Source organism: Mastigoproctus giganteus, chromosome 4 (genome assembly GCF_048544385.1).
Source record: "Mastigoproctus giganteus isolate SK-2022 chromosome 4, ASM4854438v1, whole genome shotgun sequence".
NCBI lineage: Eukaryota > Metazoa > Arthropoda > Arachnida > Uropygi > Thelyphonidae > Mastigoproctus > Mastigoproctus giganteus.
This window is the reverse complement of record NC_143578.1, coordinates 10,167,952-10,186,191: the sequence shown is the minus strand read 5'-3', so window position 1 is coordinate 10,186,191 and position 18,240 is coordinate 10,167,952. Positions and strand designations below refer to the sequence as shown.

At 38.1% G+C, this 18,240-nt stretch overlaps 1 protein-coding gene across 1 annotated transcript in view; it reads right to left on the bottom strand.

Moving 5' to 3' along the window:
* The window catches only part of LOC150086384 (3-hydroxyacyl-CoA dehydrogenase type-2-like), a 57,810-nt gene that overhangs the window by 27,189 nt on the left and 12,381 nt on the right, over positions 1 to 18,240 (bottom strand). The window contains exons 2-3 of the mRNA XM_090371343.1: positions 12,684 to 12,848; positions 4,180 to 4,344 (exon numbers count right to left, since the gene is read on the bottom strand). Coding sequence (XP_090227469.1) covers positions 4,180 to 4,344; positions 12,684 to 12,848 — 330 coding nt within the window. The remainder of the gene's footprint in view (positions 1 to 4,179; positions 4,345 to 12,683; positions 12,849 to 18,240) is intronic.

Sequence of the window (18,240 nt, the reverse complement as noted above, 5' to 3'; positions counted from 1 at the left end):
CAACCATCCCTTTATACATTGCAGCAACTTTCCCTTAATGCCATACCACTCCAATTTGTACAGCAGTCTTCCATGTGCAACAGTATCAAAAAGCTTCCTGAAATCCAGGCACCTCCGTAGCCAGGTGGGCAGGAGCAACAGTGCGTACATGCTTCTTGATCAGACTGGGGTTCGAGCCCTCGACCACCAAATACGGAGGATGCGGAAAGGTCAGGAAATGACCACCGCATATCCCCGAGCAATATGGCCTTAGTTGCTAATGCTCCTAAAAACCAAATAACCATAACAACAATAAAATCCTGAAATCCAAGTATATGATATCAAATTTATTTTTTGCATCCAGTTCCTTTGTGACCACATCATAATATCCAATCAAATTGGTCAGACAGGACTTCCACTTAACAAACCCATGCTGTGTCTGAATTATTGCTGTCTAGGTGATCCTGAATCACTTCTTTAACCAGTGACTCCATTATTTTCCCCGGAACAGAAGTTACACAAATAAGTCTATAATTATTTGTATCACCCTTTGAACCCCTTTTGTGAATCGGGGATACATCAAATCTCCAGCCTATGGGGTCCTCCCCTAAATCTAAGGATGCTCTCATAATTATGGCTAAGGGTTTGCTTACTTCCCTTGCTGCCTCCTTCAATATAACTGGATAGATTCCATCTGCCCCAGGTGCCATTTTTATTTTTATGTTTAACTTCAACAATATCTCCTCTACTTTGCTCTCTGTTATTACAAAATCATTTAGCTCCCTGTTAGAGTTTAGTAAACTTCTGTCCTCCCCTACCTTACAGAATTCCTCATGTGCGAATTTAGATGCAAAATACTCATTCAGTTTATCAGCTACCTGAGCATGATCATCAATAGTCGATCCATCAACATTAAGTAGTCCAATCCGATTCATCACTTTCCTTCTAGAGTTTACACAAGCAAAGAAGTCTTTGTTGTTTTTCTTTGCATCCTTTGTCAAGGATTTCTTGTAATCAGCCTTTGCTTGTGTAACCTCCTTTGTGACTTGATTACAGACTAGCTTATATCTCTCATAGGCTTGTGTTGCCTGATAATTTATATGCATCCCACGCATTTTTCTTCAATGCCATAAGCCTCATAAATTCATCTGATATCCATTTAGGCCTAAATCTTGAACAGTATTTCTTAGTTGGTACAAAAAGCCTAGTAGCTTCCCATTTAGAATTTGCTGTTTTTAACATCATCAGTTGATCCCACTGTATAGAATTTAGAAACTGTCTGAGACCACTGCAATCACCTTTCCAAAAATAAAAGCCCTTCCCTTTACACTTAATGGTAGTTACATCTTTAAGTAAATTCCGCATCAGTACAGTGTGATCATTATCACCTAGTGATTCCTTTATTTGCACTGCTGATAATCAGATCAAGAGTATTACTCTTGATCTGATTATCAGCAGATATACAACAGTATGTTGCAGTAGAAAACAATCATCCAATAAATCCACGAAAGTCTTCTAGCGCGTGAGTGGTCAACCCACAAGTTCCGGTCAATATCTGGAAAGTTAAAATCCCCATTACAAGACATTCTGATTTACTGTCCCACTCTATTTCTCTGCACAACTATTCGTTGTACTAATCAGAGTCATTAGGACCATAAAACGCTCCTACTCTCATTTTTCCTTTCCCAGTGTTTATGGATGCACTTCCTTAGATTTTATATGTTTCTTAAATAACAGTATAACCCCTCCTCCCTTCCTACACTGTCTATCCTTTCTGTACACATTGTACTCCTCAAATTCAAATTCTGCACTTCTTATATCTATCCCCACAATATCTGCCTTTGATGTCTTGATCAGCACTTCAAATTCATGAAATTTATTTACTATACTTCTAGCATTGGTGTACATGCAAGTATACATGCATCTGTTTTTACTCTTAGTTACCCTACCACAGCCCATGTATTTACTTGTTCCATGATGACTCCCAGCAGGTCTTGAAATCCCCAGAAACTTGCTCTCTAGGCTGCTATTGATTACAATAGAAGCAGTGCAAGAATCACTTTCGCCTCTGTCTGCGTCTACTGTTAATCTTTTAGTCTGTGTATCCCCCCAAGCTAGCAGTTTTCTGACCCACCTAACATTGTCTCGATAGCATCAGCAAATATTCTTGCACCCTTTCTATTTTAAGTGTATTCCATCCCTCTAGTCTCTCCTGTCTCCTGTTAGCAAGCACAGACTACGCTGAAAAAAGTTCTACCCCACAAGCTTTGCACAATCTCTCCAGGGCTGAATTGATTGACAAGGCTCTTATCATATACTCCCTCCTGTCTTGTCTGGGCATAATTGCAGACACTTTCAAATTTTTCCCTAACTCGTGACTTTTTTTCAACATTGACCTGTACTTGTAAAGTAAATCTACAGATCTCCTAATCTTAAGGTCATTAGTGTCAATGTGTACAACAATATCACCTTTTGTGATATTGTTATACACATAGTAGAGCAGATATCATAAAAGATGATATCTGCTCTACTATGTCATCAACTTTTGTTGACAGACATACCCTGATCCTGTTCCACCTATCATTTTTGCATAATAGTCTCCCTGACAACAGTCATCAACAATAACTAGTTCCTGTGGGACCTTCGCATTTTGCCTTGGAGATTGCTGCTGTGTTGCCTGATACACAGGAGTGAGCTTTGGCGTTAAGTTGGGCAGCCGAGAGCCTGATGGGCTTTCCATATTAATTTCTTCGAGGGCATCTACCCTACACCTCAAACTTCAAATCTAAGTCGATAAGAATATGGTTGTCATTTCACATCTTTTCCCATGCACTTGCATATATTGTTTTACTTCCTTTTGACTCGAAGCCAGTTGCAAATAGCATTTTTATGTTATAATTATTAATAGTAGCTACAGTCTTTACCCCTTTTGTGTCCTGCTCAATATCATATATAGTGTGCCATAAAACCATCAGAGAAAAAAAAAAAAAAAAAAAGGAAAAAAGAAGCCTAATCACTCCAATCCAACTGTTTCCTTCAATACAAATGTTCACAGCTGATTATAGCCCCAGATCTATTTGTATGAGGATTATGCTACTGGGAGGTAAGAAAAGGCACTTGATAATGCCATTGTCTCATGATAAAATTTCAATGAGAGGATGCCCAGGTGCACTATCTTACAATAGTGAGCTTTAATGTTTTCATTTGAATTTAATTTTTATTTCCAATGTTTTTAATTCCTTTATAAATTTATTGAGACCAATCTGAAAGAAAAAAAAAGTTCAGAATTGTATGATAAAATTGTCATTTAGAAAAAATCTCCATTGTACATAAATAAAATACATATATAAAAAAGCAGTCCAAATTACAAAGGGTCTGAATTTGTTTGTTTGTTTGTTATTTGGTTTTTAGGAGCATTAGCAACTAAGGCCATATTGCTCCAGGAATATGCGGTGGTCATTCCCTGACCTTTCCGCATCCTCCGTATTTGGTGGTGACGGGCTCGAACCCCGGTCTAATCAAGAAGAGTGTGCTACGCACTGCTGCTCCTTCCCACCTGGCCAAGGAGGCGGCTTCTGAATTTGTGAATTTATAATAAATAAATTTATTTATTATATTTTATTCCTTTGATAAAAATCAACTTAACATAAAATAATGTAGGATACGAGTACCAACTTTTTGGTAGCAGATACTTATTGGGACATTTGTGTAGGCATGGTGAAGAGTTACCAAGTTATGTTTTGGATGTTTGTTGTTTGTTTGTTATTTGGTTTTTAGGAGTATTAGCAACTAAGGCCATATTGCTCCGGGAATATGTGATGGTCATTTCCTGACCTTTCCACATCCACAGTATTTGGTGGTCACAGGCTCGAACCCTGGTCTAATCAAGAAGTGTGTGCTGCTCCTGCTCACCTGGCTACAGAGGCGCTTTATGTTTTGGAGAATTTAAACATAACTCAGAAATTATAAAATGCATGAATATTTAATATTCATGCATTTTAATGTTACAAAAACTTTTGTGGAAAGTCATGTAAATATTTCATGAAATCCTGCAAACCTGCAAATCCTCAAAAATATTTTATGAAATCCTGTCTTTTAAGATTTAAGGATAAAATTGTCATGAAAAAAATGTTAAAAAGCAAATTATTTTAATCTTAACTCTCTTAACACACGTTAGAATCATGTAGCTTAAATACTTACTGTCATAACTTTAGTAAAAGTTTCCAAGCTGTGTGAGACATGCTTAGAGAAATTATATGTTTGGAAGGCTACTGCTATTCCAGCACAATTCACAACAGCATTTAGCTTCCCAAATTTTTTTTCTGTTAAGGAGATAGCATTTTTAACATCATCTTCAGATACTATCTAAAAAGATTAAAAAAAAAAAAAAAATTTTTTTAAGGAAAAAAGAAAACAGTAAATTATCTTTAGGATGTTAACAATTTATAATTCTTGATAATTCCAATATGTTCTACAATTACTATTAGAAAAATAATATTTTTTTAATTAGTGATATACAGGTATTTCTAAAAAAGTGGCAACCTCAAATGTTGGAAACTGCTGGTGTTTGGTCAATAAATCTAATCCTGCATAAAATGTCAAAATCCAACCACAAGTATACAGAGAACCCATCAGACACATCAGTATCTTGCTCAGTCAGTTGCCTACATTTTACCATTTTCTGTTGCGATTAACTTTGTCCATTTCCACTTGCAGTCTGCCAAACCTCATGTAGTTTTTCTGACAGAATCCCAATTATCGGTTGATTCATCTACTGCTCATCTCAGTTGCCCAAATTATTCGCTGCATGATTCCTTTCGCCTCAAAGGTGGTAAAAGGTGGTACACCTCCCACCATTCCGATATTCCCTGTCATTGACTTGGTAATTTGGAATCTCCTCTCTTCAATCTTCTCTGGCTAAAAATCTCTCTACCACATTGTGTCAAATACAACTGATGTCTCTACCGTTCTCCCAACTCCACTAATTACTTGGAGCTCTTTGACTTCCTCTCTTTGCAACTTGACTTTCTCCAGTCCAACTTTCCTAACAGCGAGGTAATTTTCCTTAGTGATTTTAATGTTCACAACTCCAGCTGTTCCATCAGAAGGATGTCAGAAGGATTTTGACGAATATCAATGCAATTATGCTAAGAAAGCTCTAGGTCTTGATGGTATTTTTCCACTTGTTCTCAAAACCTGTGCTCCTGAACTTACTCCTGTTCTTTGCCACCTTTTTTCCACTTTCTTATTCCAAAGACGTTTTTCCTTCTGCTTGAAAATTTGCTCATATCCAGCCAGTTCCTAAAAAGGGTGACAAATCCCTCCCATCCAATTATCGTCCCATTGCAATTACTTCTACTCTTTCTAAAGTAATGGAGAAATCAATTAACATCCAACTCTTAAACTATCTAGAAACCTTCCGTCTGATCAACGATCGCGAGTATGGATTCCATCAGTGTCAATCCACTGGTGATATTCTGGCTTATGTTACCCATTTATGGACAAATTCAATGGAAAAGTTCAGTGAAACACAAGCAGTTGCTCTTGACATCTCAAAGACTTTTGATCATGTTTGGCATAAAGGTCTTCTAAACAAGCTTCCATCTTCTGGTTTGCCAACTGTTTTTTGTAATTGGTTATCCAGTTTTCTCTCTGATCTCTCATTGAGGGTGATGGTAGATGGGTTCAATTCTTTCCCACACTCTTTTCCTCTTGTATATTAATGACCTTTTTCCATTGACTGGAAATCCTATTCGTAATTTTGCTGATGATAGCACATTGCATTCCACTTTCCATTTTGAGAAACCTTGCCCTGCTCAATCAGCTTCAACTTCTCGAATATCTGCTACCAATTCCTTAAATGCTGATCTCCAGGTAATTCTCCAGCGGGGCAAAGACAACTTACTTGATTTCAATCCTTCTAAAACTCAGTCTTGTGTTATATCTCGCAAAAAGGATTCTTCTGCTCCTATGATTATCTTTGGTGACACTCTGATATCTAGGCAAGTTGATATATCTCTTTTGGTGATTACCCTGACTTCTAATCTCCCTTGGCACAAGCACATCACAAATATTGCTTCCTCTGCAGCTAAAAAACTTGGTTTTCTCTTTCGCTCTCAGTGTTACTTTTCTTCCAAACAGCTGTTCACTCTGTACAAATCGCAAATCCGCCCTACCATGGAATATTGTTCCCACATTTGGGGCAGTGCCCACAAAACCTCTCTCAGGCTTCTACATTCCATTCAGAAGAGGACAATTAGGTTAATTAATGACTCCTCTCTAACAGAGTTTCTCCACTCGCTGTCTCATAGACGTACTGTTTCTACTGCATGCCTTTTCTATAGATACTTCCATGGGCACTGTTCTTCTGAATTGGCTTCTATTATTCCCACTCTCTCTTTTAAAACAGTCTGAACACGTGCCACCACAAGCCAACATCCATTTACTGTCCAACTTCAAACTCACAGAACCAACTTTTCATCTTCCTCATTTATTCGTTCAACTGCTGTTTTCTGGAACAACCTTCTTTCTTACGTATTTCCTGAAAATTACAGTCTACAGAAGTTCAAGTCTAATGTCAACAAATATCTTCTTTCGTCTTCTCAACCTCCAACCCAAACATGGTACCAAGTACAATAGGTTCTAATACCTCTCGTGTTTGGGGTTTTCATAAAAAAAACCAACTTATTATTTATTAATTTATTATTATACATTATATGCCAAAAGTACCCAAACATCTGAGATTTTGGAAAAATGAACCATACCTGCCATCCATTATCAGGAATTTGAGCTTAGAAATTAAACCTGAGTTTTGCAATGAGCTCGAGGAATTGAGATAGGCTCAATTCCTTATATACCTGATTGAGGTATATAAGGCCTTGAATGGGTTGAGCACGCTGAATTCTGATGGGATCCTTCCACTTGTTCAGATTATGAACCTAAGGGGGCATAAATTCAAATTAAGAAAAGACAGATGTAGAATAGATGTGCGGAAATTTGCCTTTAGCCAGCAGGTGGTTAATTGCCGGAACAAACTTCCATCTGTCGTTGTGGAAGTTGATAGGTTGAATAAATTTAAGGAGGAACTGGACAGGCATTTGGAGGGAATGGTGTGATTTTTTTTTTTTTTTTTTGGCTGATGCTGCATAAGCTCATACATTTGCTTTCTTGCATCACAAGCCACTACTACTACTACTACTACTACAATGCCTCACCCAACCTTTCAAAAATACCCTGTACATATTATTATAGTAACTAATACAGCTTTATATTCCTTTATCTCTTTTGGCTATTGGTCAAAATTTGGAAACGAGAATTCTACAAAATTTTTGCACAGTGTGGTTGCGAAAATGATTATTAATTTCAATGTTACAAAACTACTTTGTAACATTCAAAAAAAAAAAAAAAAAGATTCCAGGATCACTAGAACAACTCAGATTGCCCCAAAATAAATGCAAAGAAAAAAAAGTCACTTCAAAGAAGAAAACACAGTATGGCACACTTTATTTAGAATAAAAATTTGTCTCTCTCTTTTTTTTTTTTACCTGTGCTACAAAACATAGATGCAAATCCTACTATGCTGCTTTATTTAGAATGCAGAGTAATAGTTCAAAACCCATTATCATATAATATGTTTCCTATTGGTGTCATAGTTTAAAGTTTTAATGTCGCAGAAGCTACTGTATATAGCATTAGAAATAAATTTGGCAAATGGGTATATCTTGTGTTTGGTGACTAGCAGACTTTGTAAGGAGATGGCATTTATTTATGACAATCAAAAGTACTCATTTGTACAATGATCACATAAAAAACAGACTGGCAAATGAGTTTTTGGAAGCATTAAGTTAAATAAAGTCTAACTTTTATTTAAATATAATTTGTATTCAGAGAACAAATTTTGCAGAAAATTTGAAATAAACTTGTTTGGTATTACACTTAAAAAATTTAATATAATGAACAGTTAATATTGTTTAACATAATGAAAAATGAATAAACAATTTAACATACTAGCAGCTGAGTGAAATCATAAAAAAAGGTATTAACAACTTTGAAGCACATTTTCTTGAATATCTTATTCGGAAATGTTTGAAATTCACACAGTGTATATATAACGCAGGAATTTTTTTGGCTGGTGCAGCATAAGCCTCAGGCTTCCTTGCACCATGTGGTTAATAATAATAATAACAATAATATATATATATACTATTATTTTTTTTTTCTGTGTTATAAAAATCATAGAAATGATTTTAAATTTTAAGAATAATTTAAGTGAAAGTCACACTGAAATAAAAAAAAAAAAAAAAATGGGGCAGGTATTTTGAACTCTCTGCAACCAACAATGAGTTAAAATTTATCTGTGGTACTGGCTTTGCACTACTACTACTTTCAACATTAAGATATTTTATCCTTTAAATAAACATGTTGAATGTGGAACCTCAGATCTTACAATGCTGATTTATGAGGTTCTCATATCTTTGATCAAGGATAACGAGGCTCTCAGGGGATGCCAGGACTTCAGAACAAAGAGCCTCACTGAGCTGATCTGCCTTTTCCTGTAGGGGAAGTGCTTATCTTTGGGAAATTTTCCCATGGCAGTGGTCAGAAAAAGTTTCTCAAGCATCACATTCTAAACCTTGAGATGGGAAGAAGATGTTGTTGTTGTTATTTGGTTTTTAGGAGCATTAGCAACCAAAGAACTTATCTTGGAAGCTACTAGGCTTTACATACCAACTAAGAAATATTGTTCAAGGTTTAGGCCAAAATGGATGTCAGATGAACTAATGAGGCATATGGCAGAGAAGAAAAATGCATGGGATACATACAAATTAACACGTGACAAGACGCCTATGATAGATACAAGTTGATCTGTAACCAAGTTACAAAGGAGGTTAGGCAGGCGAAGGCAGATTACGAGAGATCCTTGGCAAGGGATGCAAAGAAAAACAGCAAAGAGTTCTTTACTTATGTAAACTCTAGAAGGAAGGGGATGAATCAGATTGGTCCACTTGAGATCGATGGGTCAACTGTTGATGACCCTGCTCAGGTAGCTAACAAACTAAATGAATATTTTGCATCGACATTCACACATGAGGAGTTATTCAGCGAGGGGAATGCCAGAGGTGTATTCAACTCTAGCAGTAAGCTAGAGAATCTTGTAATAACTGAGAGCAAAGTGGAGGAGAAATTGTTGAAGATAAACACAAGAAAGGCACCTGGGATGGATGGGATCTATCCAGTTATATTAAAGGAGGCATCAAAGGAAGTAAGCAAACCCTTAGCCATAATTATGAGAGCTTCCTTGGACTCAGGGGAGGTACCCATGGACTGGAGATGTGCAAATGTGACCCCAATTCACAAAGGGGGATCAAAGGCTGACACAAGTAATTATAGACCTGTGAGTTTAACTTCTGTTCCCGGAAAATTAATGGAGGCACTGGTTAAAGAAGCACTGCAGGATCATTTAGACAAGACTTCAGTTATAGCTAGGACACAGCATGGTTTTGTTAAGGGTAAGTCTTGCCTGACCAATTTGATTGGATACTATGATGCAGTCACAAAAGAACTGGATGCAGGGAATAACTTTGATATTATATACTTGGATCTTAGAATGGCTTTTGATACTGTTGCACATGGAAGACTGCTGCACAAATTGGAGCAGTGTGGCATTGGAGGCAAATTGCTGCTATGGATAAAGGGGTGGTTGAGGGGGAGAAGACAGAGAGTGGTAATCAATGGACACTGCTCATCTTGGACTAATGTTATTAGTGGAGTCCCTCAGGGTTCAGTATTGGGTCCTTTATTGTTTTCTGTATTTATAAATGATATTGATGATGGTATATCAGGCTTAATGTCCAAGTTTGCAGACGATACGAAGGTTGGCAGGGTTGTCAAGGACACTACTGACACTATGCTGCTGCAACAGGATTTGGAAAGGTTGAGCAGATGGGCTTCGAGGTGGCAAATGAAGTTTAACATTGACAAATGTAAAGTACTACATATGGGAAACAGCAACCCCAGAGCAACATATCAACTCTGTGGTACTACACTGACAGTGGTAGAGAATGAAAGGGACCTGGGGGTGGTTGTGCAGGCAGATATGAAGTTCTCTGAGCAGTGCAGACGGGCTGCAAGAGTAGCTCATGGTGTATTGTCAATGATATATAGGAATTTTTCTAGCAGGGATAAGGAGGTGATTATTCCCTTGTATAAGGCAATGGTCAGGCCACACCTAGAGTACTGTATACAGGCCTGGAGGCCTCATTTCAAGAAGGATGTAGAGCTGCTGGAACGAGTACAGAGAAGGGCAACTAGATTGGTGAATGGGACAAAGGGGTGCTCTTACGAAGAAAGGCTTAAGTTTTGCGAATTACAGTGTCTGGAAACTAGGCACCAGCGAGGTGATCTGATAGAGGTGTACAAAGCCTTGAATGGTTTGAGCATGCTTAAAGCTGATGGGATTCTTCCTCTTGCTCAGAATAATCACCTGAGAGGGCATAAATTCAAATTGAGGAAAGACAGATGTAGGATAGATTGCGGAAATTTGCCTTTAGCCAGCGGGTGGTTGGTAGGTGGAACAGACTTCCATCCCTTGTCGTGGAAGTTGATAGCCTAAATAAGTTTAAGGCTCAGCTGGACAGGTATTTCGAACGAACAGAGGGGTGAAGTGGAAGTGGTTATTTTTATTTATTTATGTTACTTTTTTTTTTTTTTTGGCTGATGCTGCATAAGCTTGCTTTCTTGCATCAAATGCCTCTACTAATGCTAATGCTAAAAGGCCATATTGCTCCGGGGATATGCAGTTGTCATTCCCTGACCTTTCCGCATCTTCCATATTTGGTGGTCACGGGCTCGAACCCCGGTCTAATCAAGAAGCGCGTGCTACGCACTGCTGCTCCTACCCACCTGGCTACGGAGGAGCCATGGGAAGAAGAGAAAAAAAATGGCTTGCATATTGGATTTACACTTTGAATAAGCAGCAATCTCAGTAAGGGACATCACAGAGATGGTTGATTATCAAATAACAGGCCAATGATATCATGGCATGGGTCTGAATGGCTGACTTTTTTGTAAAAAGGGTCACCTGCCCCCAAACATAAATTATACTTTAGAGGAAATAGAATTCTCAACTCTTGAAACACTCATGCCTGGACCAAATAAACACACACAGTTATCAGTACTCATTATCAATATGTTTTCTCCTAAAATGTTTGGTGTGGTGTTGAGATCAATCTCACTGATCTTTTATTTTTTACTTTTCTTAGTTTTAGCTGTAGCTCCTACAATTGTTCCATGCAACTTTGAAACATCTTGTGTGTTTATTCATTTTTTGTATTATTTTAAAAAAAATGCCATTTCAAGCTGAAAATATACAAAGAAGTAAACAAGTTATGTAACATATGCAGTATATTACATTTCAGATGTTCAATTATAAAATAACTTTTATACTGCTCAAGCAGTATATTTACCAAACCTCACCATCTGATGTTTTCATGATGGATAGATATCAGGTGAGATTTATGAATCGATTTTTTGTGTGGGGGGGGGGGAGATGCACATGGTAAATGACTAAACTTATTGACATGACATTTGGTATGATGTTCCAAAAAAATATTCTAAATAAGTCCTGAAATTCTGAAAAGGATCTGAGTTGCTGTTCCAAATTTATCAATGTTTCTGTATTGGGGACTATGGAATCAAAACTGGACTAAAACCTCCTCAGGACCAAAGAAATATGCACTAAAAATTTGGTATCTATCCAACTTTTTCATCTCCAGTAATGCCTGAACATCCAGAACTTACTTTCATTTATGTATATAGATTGGCAATGGTGTGGGTATATGTGTGGTGGGTGGGAGAGGTTGGTGTAATGGAATCAGAATTGAATATGAAACTGTTGGAGACCAAACAAAACATAATAATAAGTTTGGTATAAATCCAACTTATCTTCTCAAATAATGCCCAAAACAGATGGGTTTCTGCAGGGGGAGCATTTGTTATTTGGTTTTTTTTTTAGGAGCATTAGCAACTAAGGCCATATTGCTCCGGGGATATGCGGTGGTCATTCCCTGACATTCCCACAACCTCCGTATTTGGTGGTCACGGGCTCAAACCCCGGTCTAATCAAGAAGCGTGTGCTACGCACTGCTGCTCCTGCCCACCTGGCTACGGAGGCACCAGGGGGAGCATGGAATTGCAACTAGTCTCATAAACTTCCCAGGAATTAATGAAAATGTAGTGTAAGCAGAAAATTTGGTGTTGATTTTACTTTTCCTTTTCCTTTTCAAATAATGCTCAAATTCAAATTAAAACTAATATAGATTTCTGTAGGGGAAGTGTGTCGTTAAGCCCAACAACTGTAGAGGAACTGGTGAGTTGTCACAAATTGATTTTGAAATTTTCCCACAGACTAATTGAATGTACACTGAAAATCTGGTGTTGACCTGACATGTACAGATATGCTGACTTGATGAAGATGACATGAGTTTTATTCGTTTGTCTAAAAATTCACCTCAATTAACCCAAACTAGATTAATTCACCAAAATTCAGTATATCTTTATCCTATACATTGGATAGGGTAAAAAAATTAAAAAATCTGACTATGCATTTGGAGCATTTAAAAAAATTAAAAACATGAACAGAGGTGTGATGAGAAAATAGAACATAAATGTAAATAAATCTTCAATTTCCTTTTAATATAACTTACATCAGTTGGACAAAACACACAGTCTGAACCCAGCTCTTTTGATACTTCTTCTCCTCTTGATGTTGGAAGATCACAAAGGATTACTTTCCCTCCCTGATTCAGTATCCGGTGAACAGTTGCATATCCTAATCCACTTGCTCCGCCAGTTATAAGAGCAACTAGATTCTAAAAATACAAAATATATGAGTTTTTTTTTTTTTTTAATTTATTAATATACAAAAAAATTAATGAGAAAATATACAAAAAAGTAATGAGAAATATTTCTCATTACGTGTGTGCGCGATGCAAGGAGTGTATCGATATCAGGCAACAACTCGGCGTTCTTGTGGGCCTATATGAGAGCTTGAAGGACAGGGTGGATGCCCTCGAAGAAACTAAATTGAGGGGCCCATCAAGCTCTCAGCTGCCCACATCAACGCCAGAGCTTGCACTTGGGCATCGCGTGACACAGAGACAACCCCCAAGGCAGAATGCGCTGGTCCCGAAGGAACTAGTAGTTGTTGGTGACTCTATTGTCAGGGAAACGGGGAACATGCTTTGTAAAAAAGATAGGTGGAACAGGACCAGGGTATGTCTGCCAGGGGCAAAGGTTGATGACGTTGTAGAGCGAATATCATCTTTTAAGGGCACAAAAGGTGATATAGTTGTACCCGTTGGCACTAATAATATTTGTTGTTTGTTATTTGGTTTTTAGGAGCATTAGCAACTAAGGCCATATTGCTCCAGGAATATGCGGTGGTCATTCCCTTGACCTTTCCGCATCCTCCGTATTTGGTGGTGACGGGCTCGAACCCCGGTCTAATCAAGAAGCGTGTGCTACGCACTGCTGCTCCTTCCCACCTGGCTACGGAGGCGCCCATTCTAATAATATTAAGAGTAGGAGACCGGCAGAATTACTTAACAAGTACAGGTCACTGTTGAACAAAAGCCGAGAATTAGGGTTGAATTTGAAAGTGTCTGCAATTCTGCCCAGACACGATAGGAGGGAGTATATGATGAGAGCCTTGTCGATCAATTCGGCCCTGGAAAGATTGTGCAAGGCTCAAGGGGTAAAATTTTTTTCAGCCTGGACTGTACTTGTTAACAGGAGAGATTGCTTCTACAGGGATGGGATCCACTTAAATAGAAAGGGTGCAAGAATATTTGCTGATGCTATCGAGGCAGTGTTAGGTGGGTCGGAAAACTGCTAGCTTGGGGGGAGACAAAGACCAATAGATTGACAGTAGCCACTGGCAGAGGTGAAAGAGATTCTTGCACTGCTTCTATTAGAATGAGCAGAAGCCTGAAAAACAAGATGCATGGTATTTCAGAGACTGCTGGGAGCCATTGCGGTACAAGTAAACACATGGGTTGTGTTAGGGTAGCTAAGAATAGAAACAGGTGCAGGTATACTTGCGTGTACACCAATGCTAGGAGTTTAGTAAATAAATTTGATGAATTTGAGGTATTGCTCAAAACATCAAAGGCAGATATTGTTGGGATATCAGAGACGTGGTGTCACACAGATATAAGGAATGCAGAAATGCAATTTGGGGAGTACAACGTCTACAGAAAGGATAGACAGGATAGGAAGGGGGGAGGGGTTATGCTATTAGTTAAGAAACACATAAAAACCAAGGAAGTGAAGCCAGTCGACATCGCTGGACAGTGCAGTGTTGAGTCAGTTTGGTGTGACATAAACATTGGGAGATCAAAATTGAGAGTAGGAGTGTGTTACAGGGCTAATGACTCTGAGTATAATAAGGAACTGTACAGGGAAATAGAGTGGGCCAGTAAATCAGAGAGTCTTATAATGGGAGATTTTAATTTCCCAGATATTGACTGGAATTTGGGGGCTGGTTACTCACACACTAGCAGGGCTTTTGTGGATTTATTGGATGATTGTTTTCTACATCAGCATGTTCGGGAGGCAACTAGAGGGAGTAATACTCTTGATTTGATTATCAGCAGTGATTCTTCATGCATTAAGAATCTGCAGATAAATGAACCACTAGGTGGCAGTGATCACAGTGTGCTGAAGTGGGATTTACTCAAAGAGGTAACTACCATTAGGGGTAAAGGGAAGGGTTATTGCTTCCGTAAAGGCGACTACGATGGGCTGAGACAGTATTTAAATTCTATACAGTGGGACCAACTGATGATGTTACCAACAGCAAATTCAAAATGGGAAGCATTCAAAGAACTTATCTTGGAAGCTACTAGGCTTTACATACCAACTAAGAAATATTGTTCAAGGTTTAGGCCTAAATGGTTGTCAGATGAACTAATGAGGCATATGGCAGAGAAGAAAAATGCATGGGATACTTACAAATTAACACATGACACAGAAGCCTATGATAGATACAAGTTGATATGCAACCAAGTTACAAAGGAGGTTAGGCAGGCGAAGGCAGATTACGAGAAATCCTTGGCAAGGGATGCAAAGAAAAACAGCAAAGAGTTCTTTACTTATGTAAACTCTAGAAGGAAGGGGATGAATCAGATTGGTCCACTTGATATTGATGGGTCAACTGTTGATGATCCTGCTCAGGTAGCTAACAAACTAAATGAATATTTTGCATCGACATTCACACATGAGGAGTTATTCAGCAAGGGGAATGCCAGAGGTGTATTCAACTCTAGCAGTAAGCTACAGAATCTTGAAATAACTGCGAGTAAAGTGGAGGAGAAACTGTTGAAGATAAACACAAGAAAGGCACCCGGGGTGGATGGGATCTATCCAGTTATATTAAAGGAGGCAGCAAAGGAAGTAAGCAAACCCTTAGCCATAATTATGAGAGCTTCCTTGGACTCAGGGGAGGTACCCATAGACTGGAAATGTGCAAATGTGACCCCAATTCACAAAGGAGGATCAAAGGCTGACACAAGTAATTATAGACCTGTGAGCTTAACTTCTGTTCCAGGAAAATTAATGGAGGCACTGGTTAAAGAAGCACTGCAGGATCATTTAGACAAGACTTCAGTTATAGCTCAGACACAGCATGGTTTTGTTAAGGGGAAGTCTTGCCTGACCAACTTGATTGGATACTATGATGCAGTCACAAAAGAACTGGATGCAGGGAATAACTTTGATATTATATACTTGGATCTTAGAAAGGCTTTTGATACTGTTGCACATGGAAGACTGCTACACAAATTGGAGCAGTGTGACATTGGAGGCAAATTGCTGCTATGGATAAAGGGGTGGTTGAGGGGGAGAAGACAGAGAGTGGTAATCAATGGACACTGCTCATCGTGGACTAATGTTATTAGTGGAGTCCCTCAGGGCTCAGTGTTGGGTCCATTATTGTTTTCTGTATTTATAAATGATATTGATGATGGTATATCAAGCTTAATGTCCAAGTTTGCAGATGATACAAAGGTTGGCAGGGTTGTCAAGGACACTACTGACACTATGCTGCTGCAACAGGATCTGGAAAGGTTGAGCAGATGGGCTGAGAGGTGGCAAATGAAGTTTAACATTGACAAATGTAAAGTACTACACATGGGAAAAAGCAACCCCAGAGCAACGTATTAACTCTGTGGTACTACACTGACAGTGGTAGAGCATGAAAGGGACTTGGGGGTGATTGTGCAGGCAGATATGAAGTTCTCTGAGCAGTGCAGACGGGCTGCAAGAGTAGCTCATGGAGTATTGTCAATGATATACAGGAATTTTTCCAGCAGGGATAAGGAGGTGATTATTCCATTGTATAAGGCGATGGTCAGGCCACACCTTGAGTACTGTATACAGGTCTGGAGGCCTCATTTCAAGAAGGATGTAGAGCTGCTGGAACGAGTACAGAGAAGGGCAACAAGATTAGTGAATGGAACAAAGGGGTGCTCTTACGAAGAAAGGCTTAAGTTTTGCAAATTACAGTGTCTGGAGACTAGGCACCAGCGAGGTGATCTGATAGAGGTGTATAAAGCCTTGAATGGTTTAAGCATGCTCAATGCTGATGGGATTCTTCCTCTAGCTCAGAAAAATCACCTGAGAGGGCATAAATTCAAATTGAGGAAAGACAGATGTAGGATAGACGTGCGGAAATTTGCCTTTAGCCAGCGGGTGGTTGGTTGGTGGAACAGACTGCCATCCCTTGTGGTGGAGGTTGATAGCCTAAATAAGTTTAAGGCTCAGCTGGACAGGTATTTTGAACGAACAGAGGGGTGAAGTGGAAGTGGGTTTTTTTTTTTTTTTGGCTGATGCTGCATAAGCTTGCTTTCTTGCATCAAATGCCTCTACTAATGCTAATGCTAATTTGTGCAACTGTTTATACAAATAAAAGTTAAACCATGTTTCACAAATAGCATGCCACCTTTCATTACTAATTTAGTTTCATGAATTCTTATATTAAAGTTGATTCACTTATTCGTATCTCTCTTATTTTCTTTTGTCTAGTATGTATGAAAGGTTACAAATACAATAATCCTTATTTACTTAACATATTTATATGTTTATGTTACTGTTAGGAGTAAGCAAGTAAAAATCACACAGATGCATAAATTTTCAAATTATTTACTATTTAAAATTTATAACTTATTTTAACTTAATTTTTTAAAATTTATAATAATCATGTTCAGATTAACTAAAATTTCAGTTAAGTGTTTGGATTACACAATAGCTACAACAGTTTCTCAAGCGTTTTTCAACCGCTTTAGACCTGCAAATATCTTCTGATCACTCTCCCCTGTTTCTGTGAACCCTCTTCCCCATGAAAAGTTTATATTATTTTGCATACATAGACTAGGATTATACCTATTTAATAATGAAGTAACTTGAATACAATAAGCACATTCACTCTGCATTAAAGCTAACGTAATGACCAAGTGGTACATGTGTTTCAGTTGACCATGGTTCAAATGCATGTAAAATATGGTTAATGATTAGTCAAATGACTCTTAAATGATCTGCTGTGAACTCCTTTGACCTACGTTATGTTAGAGCATAAAAGGAACATAAAAAAAAAGATCTTTTATTTAAAATTTTTAATTGCAGATCCCTTTATCCAGGGAAGTCCACCTGTTCTTTTCCCCCATTTATTACAGAAATGTGTGAATGGCACTCAAATAAGTGGTGGCAATCTTGTGCCACATTCACACATTCATTCACAAAAAGTAATTGACATGGTTGTCCAACAAATTCACGCACTAACTGCAAAATGAAAGTGACTCTTCAATGAGTAACTTTCATTATGCTCTGATATTCAAAAGTCTCATACAAATGGATTCAGATGTGGTTTCTCAAAAGCAACATAACTCAGTCATAACTCAGGACCATCAAGACAGGAGCAAAGTAACAGTGCAGTCACAGCATGGATTTGTTAAAGAGCAATCTCTTCTGACCAATTCAGCTGGCTACTACATTGCAGTAACAAACGAACTGGATGCAAAAAATAATTTTGATATCACATAGTTAGATTTCAGAAAAGCTTTTGATACTGTTACACATAAATTCAAGGCATTTTTTTTTTCCCTTAAAAAAATAGCATCAGCCAAATTTTTTTTGGCTGATGCTATTTAAGCTTGCATTCTTGAATCATATGCCTCTGCTACTGCTAATAAGACTGCTGTACAAATC